This window comes from Panthera pardus, unplaced genomic scaffold, assembly GCF_024362965.1.
Source record: "Panthera pardus isolate Hobbes unplaced genomic scaffold, ASM2436296v1 HiC_scaffold_17, whole genome shotgun sequence".
Classification (NCBI taxonomy): Eukaryota; Metazoa; Chordata; class Mammalia; order Carnivora; family Felidae; genus Panthera; species Panthera pardus.
The window spans coordinates 2,319,230-2,332,841 of record NW_026526732.1 but is presented as its reverse complement, the minus strand read 5'-3'; the positions used below and the strand labels follow the sequence as shown (position 1 = coordinate 2,332,841).

General features: G+C 58.2%; 1 protein-coding gene across 2 annotated transcripts in view; it reads right to left on the bottom strand.

Annotated features, from left to right (window-relative positions):
• UNC93A (unc-93 homolog A) overlaps positions 1-13,612 on the bottom strand; it is a 36,979-nt gene that overhangs the window by 9,462 nt on the left and 13,905 nt on the right. For both annotated transcript variants that reach the window (XM_053904284.1, XM_019412780.2), the window contains exons 3-7: positions 9,884-10,065; positions 8,650-8,879; positions 7,029-7,154; positions 2,694-2,905; positions 759-894 (exon numbers count right to left, since the gene is read on the bottom strand). In XM_053904284.1, the coding sequence (XP_053760259.1) occupies positions 759-894; positions 2,694-2,905; positions 7,029-7,154; positions 8,650-8,879; positions 9,884-10,065 (886 nt within the window). The remainder of the gene's footprint in view (positions 1-758; positions 895-2,693; positions 2,906-7,028; positions 7,155-8,649; positions 8,880-9,883; positions 10,066-13,612) is intronic.

Here is a 13,612-nt window from a genome sequence, read left to right as displayed (position 1 = left end):
GCGTGTGCCCTGCGCCTGGCAGGGGGGGCCTCTGTGCCCCGGCCGGGGAGACCCCGAAGTGAGGAAGGAGCCGCCCCCCGAGTGGTGGCGGCCTGGGGACGGCACCGCCCTCCCGAGCGGGCAGGGGTGAGAACGGAGGGGCGGCCGGAGCTCCCAGGCTCACTCCTCCTGGCTTTACCCCAGCGGGCCCTGAGTTCTGGGCCACGGTTTGTGCACACGCCCTGCGGCGTCTGTCTCGACGAGGCGGTGAGACATGCCTCGTGACAGTCCAGAACCTGCTGTCGCATTGGAGACGGGTGCATCCGCGCTGGCTGTGCGGCCCGGGGGGAGCCACCACACTTCTCTGTTCCTGCGTTTCCTCATCTGCAGAGCGGGCAGTGCCCCCCCACCCCCCACGGGGCGCTTGCCAGGATGACCTGGGAACCTATGCGGGTTACTCCCACCAGGGGCTGGCAAACATTTACCGTTTCCCCTTCTGGCTGTGTCCCCGCTGCCCCAGACGCCTCAGACCCTAAGTGGGTGGCCAGGTGACCGTTGACGCCCGTAGTTCTCGTTATTCGCGCCGGCCGCCGTGGGTTTCCTCTCTCCTCCCTTCCCAAGAGGGACAGAGGCGGACGCGTCTTTGTGCACCGCGTGAGGACAGGTCGCCTCCTTCAGGGAGCCTCCCCGTGGTGCCCCTGCACCATCGCTGAGCGGAACACGCCCTTCACCCCGCCGGCCACCATTCCCGCCCGCGTCTGGGAAGCGTGTCCACATACCTAGCGCGTAGAGGGCGGCTCTGCCCGTCTTCTGGGAGAGCCTTCCGTACAGCACAGAGCACAGCGAGTTGGTGGCCGAGAAGCAGATCATCACGTAACCAACAAACCGGATCCCCAGGGCGCAGGTGACGTAGGACTGCAGGACGAAGCACAGGGGACGAGAGCGGGCGGCTCGCGGGGGTTACAGCGTGACGGCCGCCAGGCGGGACCGGCCTGGAGCCTCGTGCTCGAGCCGGGTAGGAAGTAACAGGGACACACATCTGGACGGGGCTCCCCCCACGCAGCCTTTGCCTCACGTTGTGTGTTCTCACGGACCACGGAGGCGCCGCTTTGGGCCGATCCTCGCGGATTCGGTCGTTTCTGCACGACAGCTGGAGGAAGGCGTGGGGAGCCGTGAACGGGCAGAGCCCCCGGCATTCTTGGGGCGGCGAAGCCGCTCTGTGTGCTACCCTAGTGTCTTACCCCCGTGTCCTTGCGTGTCTGCCCCAACCCACGGCATCCAGCGCCGGGACGGCCCCCGACGGGGCGGTGACAGGATGTCATTGTTGGCTCTGGCGCAGGAGGTGGATGATGGGGAGGCTGCGTGGGGAGGGGGCAGGGGGACTCGGGAGCCTACACCGCCTGTGGTTTTGTGCGAACCTACGACAGCCCTGGAAGCAAACACCTGATGGAGAAGAAGTGAAGAGAACGCAGCGCATCTCAGCCGAGGCGAGAACAGGAGTGCTCCCGCACGAGGCCGTGAGGTCCCAGCGGCCGCGCCCCCGGCCCCGGTGCTGCCACCCCCGACGCCCTCACGCCCGCACCCACCACTCCGGTCCCCGCGCACAGCCGGGACAGACACACAGACACGGGCTGCTGCTTCGGACGGCACAGGCGGGGGAAGAAGGCCGGAGGTCAGTGGCAAGGCCCGTGGGAGGGGCCCTGACCAAAGGCCAAGGGACGGTTCCGTCATCTGTGTGGACTCTCTCGACCCCACCGTCCTCCGTCAGGGCCGTCCCGGGAGCAGGGTGCCAGAGGGGACCCGGGACGCACAAACCCCGCCCGGAACATACGCAGCCTAAAAGATACTGCGGTTTACCTGGAATTCGGATTTAACCTGGGAGGGGGCTTGTGGCGGGCACGAATTCGGAGAAAATTCCGGATTCCGGACAAGGAAGGGCAATCCTCGGGGAGCACCCTTGGGACTGGCTCCCCAGCCCCTCGGAGCCCCAGCTCCCACCCAACCCTTTCTGGAAGAGGGGGTCTCCAATGCCCACCGTCCCTGTTTGAGGCAGCCTTTCCGTGGCCCCGGGAGGCTCCTCAGGACCCGACACCACGTGGCAGGGAGCTAGAGAGACAGCAGCTTGGTGAGCGTGCCACGAGGGAGCGAGCTGGATGGGGGCCGAGCCTTCCCGCTGGGCCCGCCCCAGGGCACGGGCCTCCCTCTGCTGGCCTGCCCCACGGAGGCCTGCCCTGCGCACAGAAGGGGGCGGGCAGTGCGTGGGTCAGGCATCTAGGGCAGGACAGGGTGACAGGCCCGAGAGCCACATCCATCTCCGGATTGAGACGCATCATTTGAAAACTGGCCCGAGGGGGACTTCCAGGTGTTATTCGTGGATTTTGTTTTTCCCTACTTTTGACTCTAAACTACGGGCAGTGTCGGGTGCAAGCGAGCATCCCGCAGGTGTTCTGTGCGATGGCTCGTGCATGACCGGGGCCCCCTTCCCCCCCGAAGACACATCTCGAGGGACGCATGGTCCCCGGAGGTAAGGCCCAGTCCCGGGGAGGCGGGAGCGACCTAGACCACGAACACAGCTCTCCTCAGGCTGCGAAGGACCTGGCGTCCCCCCACCCTCGGGAGCCCCGGCCCCCGCCCGGCCCCGGGGCAGGCGGCCCTGAGACCCACGAGCGCAGGTGAGGCCGCACAGGGGCCCCGCGCGCCGCGCTGTCTCGTACCCGGGTGTAGTCGCCCGCGAGGAAGGCCTGCTCGAACCCGCTGTACATGGGCAGCAGCACCAGGAGACGCAGGCGCTTGTCTCCAAGGAGCCTGAAGGTCGACAGCAGGGTGGACCAGAAAGGCGGCCCCTCGTCTCCTTCGCGTTTCCTCTGTGCATCTTTGATGGGTTCCAGAAACACGGCCACGAGCAGGACGGCCAGGACGCCGCTCCCTGGAGGGAAGACAGAGGGCGCGAGGCCGAGGTCCGGGACCTGCCTGCTACTCACCCCCCATCTGCCCCCTCCTCTCCTTTGGGGCATCCATTCGGGGCCAGCAACACAAACTCCTCGGCGCCCTTCCCGAGCGACCACTCCCCTGTCCTGACCCTCAAGGAACTCCCACTGACGGCCAGTCTCCCTTCCCGGGATGGCGAGTCGCGGCGGTTCTGGTTTGCTGAGTTTCGTGTCTATTCCGGCATCTTTACCCGGAAGCCCTGGGGGGCGAGCTAGGTGCGTGAGTGTGGCGCCTCCTGAATGCGATGGGATAGCGCGTGTTTGTAGAGTCAGGTGGCAGTAAGGTGCCCTAAGGAGGCAGATCCCCCAAGGGGACCGGCCGAGGGGAAGGATGGAGCAGAGCTGCGCACCTGCGGGCTTTGGGTGAGGGAGGGCGCCGAGGGGCGCCGTTGCAGGAGGGGTGCTGTGCCCCGGGGCCGCGGAAGCCCGGGACCCGGGCGGAGGGACTGCGTGGGGGGCGCCCCCTTCGCGGTGGGTGCGAGTGCGCTAACTGTGCAAACAGGTTTTGTTCAAGACAACTCTTCATCCCCACCCCCCGCCGTGGGGGACACCATGCGCCTTCGTGATGCCCCAGTGGTGACCGGACCTCCGTCTGCACCACGAACCCACCTCGATACCCGGATCGAGGGCTACAGCTCTCTGACTCTTGTTCACACGGACACCTCTTTCCTTCCTGGTGGTGTGGGGTCCGCGCATACCCGGTTTTCTCCTCCCTGGCTCAGTGCTAAACTCGGTGCTCTGCGAGCCACAGAGGGACTCGGGAGCCGGGAGGCTTTTTCCGTTTCTCTGAGGGGCCGCCGGGGATTTGTAGCCCGATGGCTGAGGCCCGGCAGCCTTGAAGGGGACTCGAGTTATTTCTTTCTCTGTACTTGGTCTCAGCGTCCGCCTGCACGGTGCGCCGGCCCGGTGCTGGGGGAGCGCCCGGCTCACGACCCGCCCCCTTCCACGTTGTCGGCAGAGATGCCGAACCCGTCCCCACACGCCCCGCACACCCCGGAGGTGCCGATCTACTTCTAAGCCTGATTTCTGTCATTCAGCCGCTTTCCCCTGGGCCGAACACAATCCTCTCTCCCCAGGTCGGGGCAACTCCGCATTCTGACGACACTTTCCGACACACGGCGCACGGAAGTCTGCTGAACTGCCGTCCGAGGTCGTGGGCGGTCACTACCTGTCCCCTGGAGACCCGGTGAGTGCCACCAGTCAGAGCCACGTGCAGGGGGCCTCTGGGCATCTCAGCTGTGAAGCGGTTTCCAGAGCGGTCCACGCACAGGTAAGGCGGGTGTGCAGCCACGTGGAGGAGGCGTGCCATCAGCTCCCCACTGACTGGGGCCACGGCCTCCGCCGTGGGCAGGCGCGTGAAGCCATCGGGACACATGACTCCCAGGATGAGAGCCGCGGGGCAGCCCTGCGGCTGGGTCGTGGTATGGAAGCCACGTGTTTACTAGGAAAAATCACACACGGTCCAGGGCCGCCCGTGACCCAGAACCTTCTCAAGGGGCGTGAACGTGCGTGTGTCGCACGTCTAGTATACTGGAGGGAATGGCTCCGAAAGGAATTTCCTCGTGAGGACAGAGCTCAGGGATGGCGGGAAAACACTCTGGGGAGGCGGAGTTCTTTCCTTTGGTCCGTTCTTCTCCATCTCGGTTTGCTTTGTGTGTGCGCGTGTGTCTTTCTACGGTAACACGGCCTTGCTCACAGGAAGGAGACCCATGAAACCCTGCGTGAGGCCAGGGTACGAATAATCAGAGACGATTTCTTCATGGGACACGTGCACAGTGCCCGTTTGACACGACCGTCTGGACTGCCACTCCCTCGGGCCCCTGGATGCCGCGGGCACGAGTTCTGGGTAACGTCGGGCCTGGGGCAGCAGCCAGAGACCTGCGGGAGGGGACTGAGGGCCATGTGCTGAGCAGGGGAACCTCACGCGGGGGCTGAGGATGCAAAAAACGCATTTTCCACGGCCTGTGCTGTTCCTTGGGACCAGGGCAATGCAGGCCGCAGGCCAGTTCCTGCTCCTGGCTGCTTTTGTATGTAAAGTCTTATTAGAAAACAGCCTCGGGGCGCCTGGGTGGCTCAGTCGGTTAAGCGTCCGACTTCGGCTCAGGTCATGATCTCCTTCTTCATGGGTTCGAGCCCCATGTCGGGCTCTGTGCTGACGGCTCGGAGCCTGGAGCCTGCTTCGGATTCTGTGTCTCCCTCTCTCTCTGCCCCTTTCCTGCTCACACTCTGTCTCTCTCTCTCAAGAAATGAATAAACATTAAAAAAAAAAAAAGAAAAGAAAACAGCCTCGCTCTTCATTTACATGTTACCTGTGGCCTCTCTTCCCGCCAAAAACATCACTGAATAGTTGCAGTGGAAACCACTCGGTCCTCAAGCCTAGAATATTTAGTGTCCGGCCGGTGGGGGAAAAGCTGGAGCACTGCTGTTTTGCAGACGGGAGGACAAACACGCAGTTCGGGGTCCGCAGAAGCTTTAGTTTTTGTGGTTAAACGCTCGCTGCCCTTTACTCTTCATTCTTCCTGCGGATTGGGGCGGGGGTGGGGGGGTCTCACAAGGGCCGGCTTCTCTGCCCACGAGTTTTCTGTATTTCCAAAGGACGCTAATGCTGGAGTCTGTCCAGGAAAGGAGTCTACACCTGTCCAGACCGTCTAGCACAGCATCAAGGTTTTTCACGGTGGGTCACGGCTCGTCCCACAACTGTCTCCGGCTCCTCTGTCCCCTCCAGGGCCTCGTCCGCTGGCCACACCAGCGCCTCTGTGCTTCTCTGCCTGTAGTGCCCTCTCCCCTCTCCCTCTCTGCCTGGTAAGCCTCTCCTTGTCCTTCGACACCCACTCGGTACCACCGCCTCGTCAAAGTTGCCCTGGACCCCAATCCCCCAAGAAGACGTGACCACGTGTCAGCTGGAAACCTCGTTCAAAACACGTGCATCGAATTTCTGTTAGCTAAATACACATCTTCTCCTGCATTGGGCTCTGAGCTTATCGAAGGTCCTGAGTTACCAGTTTCAGGACCGGAGAAAGTCCACGTTATGGCGTGGCACTCGCTGGTGCTCGCTCCGCTTTGCCAACACAAAGTGGCTGTTTTACAAGTTCTCACTCAGTGACCTCTGATCTGGAGGTGACTTTGCTGGCAGCTGATGGTCTCAGCATAGGGACGGATTCTGACGGCACACGCAGCCTTGGTAACCTTTGATCCCATTAGGATCCTGGACTCAGTCCCACCAAATTCAACATATTTCAGACCCGTGATCTTTAAGAAGGACAAAGAATAGATTTAAATTCTCTTCAAATGGTAAAAACAAACAAACCGACCCAGCCAACACAAAAAACACTACTCTAAAAATACCCCCTTTAATTATAAATCTAGTGACTCTAACAGGGAAGTCATTTAGAAAATGATTCACATAAATATTTTGCGTTAACATGAGCTTCTAAGGATAAGAACCAGTAGAAGAATGAACTCCCTTTGGGCAGCCATCTTTCCATGAACTTCCAATGTGTGTGTCCTTCAGCTGCATTGTGACCAGTAGCTGAGAACCCTGGGGTCTTCCTGATTGGAGAATGGTCGCTGCAGGAAGGACCCCGGCCCCACACCAGCAGGAGCCATTCAAATATATTCCTCAGAAAAAGATGACAACTTATAAGGTTTTGGATTTCCAGGGTCACTTGGACATAGTTGACACACAAGTAACCAATCCATCAATACCGTGGTATACCCTGGTCCTATCCAATATGATAGCCATCGGCCCCACGTGGCCATCAAGCATTTGCAATGTGGCTGTTGTGACTTAGGAACAGTATTTTTAATTTAGGTAGTAAAAATATAAATAAACACATGGGGCTGACGGCTACAGAACTTTGCAGAAGAAAAATGACTCTGTCATCACAGGAAACTCTATTAGACAGCCCTGGTCTGTTGCAGTTGATTTCCTACGAAGAACACATCGGTGCAAAGCTGAGCACACTTTACAGGAATATTGGTACGTTGGGAAGATGCTCTTTCTCGACCCAGGGAAGAGTTAGGTTTGCTTCCCCTGGGACTCGGCCCGCCGTGAGCACATACCCGTGTAGATGCCCAGCAGGGTGTAGATCAGCGTCTGCGAGGGTCGCTGGGTGCTGTTGGTGGGCGCTGTGGCCATTAGACAGTCACTGGCCCCACAAGACAGGAGCTGCTCCTCTGGGATGGCCTCTGTGCAGGTGGAAGCAAAAAGATGACAGGAGAACGTGGAAAACTGATAGGACAAGGGGCATGAGGATTCGAGTGTGAGGCCAACGGGGGCCTGGACACCCCAGGGCCAAGAGTCACGATGGGTCAGAGGCACGAGACACGGGTCTGTTTGCCCAAGTGCCTCCAAATACACTTCCCCCGGGCACGTGTCCGTATACATGATTTTAAGACACACTGCACAACAGCTAGTCGTATTACTTTCCGGACATAATGAAAACATCCAACATTTCCGGACTAATCAAGAAGAAATAAGGTGCTTTAGGCTAGGTGTCAGGACCACTGCGTTCTCTTTCACACTCATCTGTAGTGGTTCCATGACCTTGGGCAGGTCGCTTTGGCCCTCTCCTGAATGCTGGTTTCCCAATCTGCTAAAAGAATAAAATGGGCACCACCAGGGGCTCCCAGACCGTGTCAGAGTCTCTGGAGGAGGCGGACGTCATGGAAGAAAGGACATTTGTCGTGATACAGATGTCATCACATGGAGTGCCGCGAGTGCCCCTTGGCTGGTGCGCTCGCCAGGCCCTTGGAATGCCTCGCTCCTCGGGGTCTGGGTCCCGGGGTCGCCTGGAGAATTAAGCTCTCTTGCCCGAATGGCTTTAAACCTGTCCACTCCATTTCCCACCGGTCATGCTGTAGAGACCGAACCTTAGTCCCAGTTTCTGTTGGATTATTGTTGACCTCGACAGCAATAATGAGTAAAAACGGGTGTCTATGACCTGCTGGTTTCCCTTCTCCATGCACTTAGCAAGTGATGGCATCACATGAGGAATAGGGGAAGGGGGATTTGGGAGTCCCCCAAAGGCAGGACTTCATAGGGGATGGCAGGATGCAGGTCCAGGACAAAGAGACAGAAATAATCCAGATAGCAGTCAGGAGTCAGGACCTCTGCCCACCCCCATCAATAAAGGTTTCCTGTAAGAATTGAAGAGATTTATTTCCCTCTGTCCTTGGTTTAAATCTTCAGACGTCAGAGGGCGCAGGCATAAAACAGACCCACACTTTACGTCCAGATGAAAACGTGGGTTAAGACATCAGCCGTCAAATGTTCAAATCGGTTACGGGACAACAGGTCGTTTGTGGAGCATTTAAGACATTGGATAGTGGATCAATTCAGTGGGACAATAAATCAGTCGAGGCTGTTCTTAGTCTAGAAGGATAGTGATGACTTCAGGAACCCAAGGTCCACTGGCAGTGGCCCTCTGTTCTCCCAGGACACTGCTCTGGGGGGCTCCCCCTGCCCACGGAGGGCAGGGTCAGAATGGCCAGGGCACTTGTGGACAAGACGGACACGCCCAGACTCCCCCAGGGAACAGATGGGGACCAGGGAAGGCTGGGCACAGGCAGTTGAGAACCACGTCTTTAGGTGATTCACCTGCTCTAGTTGTGGAATAAAGACACATGTAAATGGGATGGGGGGCCCTCTCGAGGGTCATCACGGAGCCCTGTTTCCTTTTACCTTGACTGGGTGTCTGGCCAAACACCAGAGATGAGATCAGGTTGCCCCACACCCCGGACGACTGGAAGATGAGAAAGAAGGTGCCGAAATACTGGTTCACCATGTCTCTGCCAACTTTCCCTGCCTTCTCTGCTTGTGTGTTTCCCATGATGGTGAGGTACGTGCCCTGAGCGGACCACAGCGGAGCTGCTCCCAGACCCAGCAGTATGGAGGTCGGAACTAAGGTGAACCTGTAAAATAAAACACAGACAGACAGTACCTTCCCCCTCCAATCTTCCCTACCTTTGCGGAGAAGGAAACTCCACGCCTAGCCTGTCGTAAGCCTTGTCATGTTTATGGATTGGCTAGACTGACGGCTTCACCACAAAACCCAGATAAAGGACCCAACTCGGTGCCTTTTCTGGCTCTGGTTAGTTTGCAAGAGACAAATTCATTGCCAGTGAGTTTTCTTTGTGTTTGCAAGCAACCACCAATGAGCTGGGATTACAAATAAGGCTGGGTGGTTTTTGAGTATTTCTAACAGCTTTACGTTTAAAACGATTTATTTATTTTTTGAAACGTTGATTGATCGATTGAGTGATTGGTTTACCTTCTTCATTGAGGACTCTGTGTGAAAACTCCATGGCAATAAGAAAAAGAAGAACGTGAAATCGCCATAATCATTATGTCCTAGATGACAACAGGTGTCCCTCCAAGGGATGTTTGATAGGTGTGTTCCCGGGAATAATATTGTGGGGCCGGTGTCCTTGGAGCTTGGTCCCAGAGGACACCTCTCCATCAGGGAGGAGGTAGGTCTCAGGCTGGGCCCCTGCACACTGACATGTCCACTCTCTGCGATGGGGTGAGGCCACGGTGTTGGGTCCTCGGGTCACCTTCTGCTAAGTCTCCTGAAATTCACCCTCGACGTGTTCGTCAAGGTCTAGCTCTCATCATTGGGGCCACAAAAGTGCCCCTGGTGCAGACAGGGAAACTCAAGGCCCGTGAAAGACGTGAGGGAAGGTCAGAGCTGGGAAGCAGGGGCGGAGATGGGCCCAGCAAAAGGGACAGAGACATCTTGGCGGGAAAAAAGGGGAAGAAAGCCTGTCCTGTCCCAGAAGCAGATAGGAATTTCTGGAAACGGCGCTCATTTTAAAGTGAAAGCAGCAGGGAGACCTCAAGCGGGCTCCAGCTCAGTGCTCCTGAGCAGGAACCTGCGTCCTGAGCCAGACCCGGGCGCGAGACGTGTGGGCTGTACCAGCTGGCGTAGAAGTTGCCCAGGGAGAAGGCCACGTAGCAGCACATGGAGATGACGATGGTCCACTTGCAGCCGAACCTCTTAATCAGGAGCGGTGGGAGGAACATGGAGGACAGGAGCATCCCGCCGTACAGCGTGCTGAGCGCCGTCACCCCCAGCCCTTCCTCGCCATACAGGCTGCTCTGTGGGGACAAACCCAGCCCTGGTCAGAGGGGCCAGTAGCCAAGGGGACAGAGCTCTGGGTCACCACTTGGTCCCTGAGGCCACGAGCAACAGGCTACTCTGAGGAGTGCCCTCTCCCAGAGGATAGGTGCTCCCCTCCTGCTGACAGGTGCTCCCCTCCCAGAGGATAGGTGCTCCCCTCCAGCTGACAGGTGCTCCCCTCCAGCTGACAGGTGCTCCCCTCGCAGGATAGGTGCTCCTCTCCCAGAGGATAGGTGCTCCTCTCCTGCTGACAGATGCTCCCTTCCCAGCTGACAGGTGATCCCCTCCAGCTGACAGTTTCTCCCCTCCCAGAGGATAGGTGCTCCCCTCCCAGCTGACGGGTGCTCCTTTCCCAGCTGACAGGTGCTCAGATGCTCCCCTCCTGCTGATAATGCTCCCCTCCCAGATGACAGGTGCTCCTCTCCAGCTGACAGATGCTCAGGTGCTCCCCTCCTGCTGGCAAGTGCTCCCCTCCCAGATGATAGGTGCTCCCCTCCTCCTGGCAAGTTCTCCCCTCCTGGTTGATAGGTGCTCCCCTCAAGCTGACAGGTGCTCCCCTTCCAGTTGACAGGAGCTCCCCTCCAACTGACAGGTTATCCCCTCCCAGATGATAGGTGCTCCCCTCCCAGCTGACAGATGCTCCCCTCTTGCTGATAATGCTCCCCTCCCAGATGACAGGTGCTCCCCTCCAGCTGACAGATGCTCAGATGCTCCACTCCTGCTGACGGTGCTCCCTTCCCAGATGATAGGTGCTCCTCTCCTGCTGGCAAGTGCTCCCCTCCCAGCTGACGGGTGCTCCTTTCCCAGCTGACAGGTGCTCCGGTGCTCCCCTCCTGCTGATGGTGCTCCCCTCCCAGATGACAGGTGCTCCCCTCCAGCTGACAGATGCTCAGGTGCTCCACTCCTGCTGGCGGTGCTCCCCTCCCAGATGATAGATGCTCCCCTCCTGCTGGCAAGTGCTCCCCTCCCAGTTGATAGGTGCTCCCCCCCAGCTGACAGGTGAGGCCTGGGAGGAAGCACAGTCCGAACCATGAGTCAGCTGCTGCTAGATCCTGGGGAGAGGGAAAGCCTGAGGCCCGGTGCTGGGGTCGCTCTGGGGCAGATGGCCACACGCCTTCTGTGAATCCGTTTTTATCTCTAGGAGAGCTTTGTATTTGTCCCCTTTAAGCTGAGGAAACAGAGTTACTGTCCTCATGGAAGAGATAAAGAAGGGGACACAGCTCGCAGACTGACACGCACAGTGGGGTGCCCAGGTGATCTGGAAGCTGGTACTCGAATGCCTGGTTTCTAAACATCCCTTCCTGCCTGGTCGCCCCTGCCAGACGTGTTGCGGCGAGGGACCCTGTACCACGCGGCCAGGTACTGCTCTCTGACATTCCCTCACTGCCGGTCTGCCCACCGGAATCCCAAACCCTCGGGCTGACTTCTTACTCTGCCTTGTGTCCACCGGTCCAGGATTCCCGCTTCCTTTGCTGCCCGGCCCCCCGACGTGCTCCCACCTTCCTTGTCCTCGCTTTCCAGAGGGTGCCCGTTGTTCCAGCACAGATCAGGGGTGTCTGAGGGCTCCTGGATAACGTCATCCACGGAGACCGGTGCTCTGAACTGCTGTTGGAATTTTGCCTGACCTCTGGCACACACCACATGCTGACCCACGATGTCACCCCAGCTGACAATGATACCTTCGAACGCAGGGAAATGTTCTGCGTTTTCCAAATCTCTCCCGATGCCTAGCCCAAAGCAGGTACTTAAACGGGTATTTGCGGATGAATTAAAACGGATGATAAACACGGCTAGTCCCAAGAGAATTCTGAAATCTGGTTGGAAGATGGAAATTGAGCACTCTGTTCTGCCGTGGGGGCTAGCTGGAAATTTCCATTTATGACTCTGGCTGCTAGGAGTGCCGAGCGAGAGAGCTGGATGAGCCTGAGGCTTTGTTTCCTTCATCCGTGCGCGTTAACCCCTCCTGTACGACTGGGCTCGCCTCCTTGGGTGTGAGTGAGAGGCGCGAGGCGTCTCTCTGCGTTGGGACTTCTTCCGCCCACAGCACTGCCGCGAGCCAGCGAAGTGCATAAGGCACTTGTAATCGGATTTGACTGCAAACCACCGAAAAGGAAGACGGATGCCAGAAGCCAAAGTGGGATTTTAAAAGCAAATTTCTTTTCTACGTGAATGGCCACGTTCAAACACCTGTGTTTGCATGTGTTAGGAGAGCCAGGCGGCAAATACACGTGTGAAGATAAGTACGTGTGCATGTGAGCTCGAATTGTGCAAGATCTGCCTGCATAAACAATTGGGACATTCACTCAGCTCATGCAACAAATAGAGTCTTAAACGCTTACCCGCAGAGGCTGTATGCACCTGCTCTAGTGGAAAAAAAGGAAATTTCAGCAGCCGCTGCCCTCCAGGAGTGCACAGTGGACAGGAGCCAAGAGGAATCATTAACAGCAGCAAACAGTCTATTGCAGTGGGGAGTGAGTCCTGCAAGGGAAACTCGGGCCAGCCCCGTGGGGTCAGGAAGACTTTCTAGAAGGAGTGAAGACCAAATGAGATCTGGAGGATGAGGGGGAACCTGGGGAAGCGTGGGAGGTGCCGAGGGCAGGAGATGTGGGGATGCGTTTCCACGGGCCTCACCCTGGGCGGAGAGGCAGCACGGAACATTGCACGATGGCCAGAGCCGTCAAGCTCTTCTGGGAGATGATGCTGGGCAGCCTGCCAAGATAGGTCCCAGCTCAGTACTGGGGAGTAGGGTTGGATCTTTAACCCCTTAGAGAGCCCGAGAAGAGAGTTCAGCTGGAGATTAGCACGCACCGATGACTCTCATTCACAGAACTATCCATAGTTTGCCCCCTGCGTGTCTGGCCCGTCTTGGTCAGGGGGACTCGGTCATGGAGCGGTGGCTGTGGTCCTGGCATCACGCGATCACAGGCGTCTGCCTCAGCACCTGTGAGCACCCCACCCAGACTTTAGCTCCAGGGAGCAAGGAAGGGAAAGAGGTGACATCCGAGTGGAGATGTGAAGGACTAGCCGATCAGTAGCCACAGGGGTGTGAAGGCTGCAGCTGCTGCAGGGGGAAGGCTGTGTAGACGCGTGCCTGGGTCCCGGGGTGAGTCCAGATCAAGGCTGGGACCCTGGGGATTGGGAATGAAGCCCGCCAGTTGAAAGCCAAAGGAAATGACAGGGACAGACACGTGCTTCCAGCATCGCGGAGATGCAGTCATGCCTCAGGTCACTTCTGTCCATGTCATTGAATTCTTTTGCTTAAGCCAGTCCTGACCAATGGAGACAGTTATCCCAGTTAAACCATGTTTACATGTTCTGGACCAGCAAAGGAGGAGATAAGGTGGTTCGGGCTGGGACAGAGGGTGGGGGAAGTGGGTGGCGGGATGGTGCACAGAGCTGGAGGTCTGGTCCTCCGACGTCTTCCAAGGAAGAGGGCACCTCAGCAACGATCGTGGGTGCTTCTACTCCCAAGACCCCAGGCAGACTGGGGTGGGCCTGGGTGTGCGGGGGGTGGGGGCCACCTGC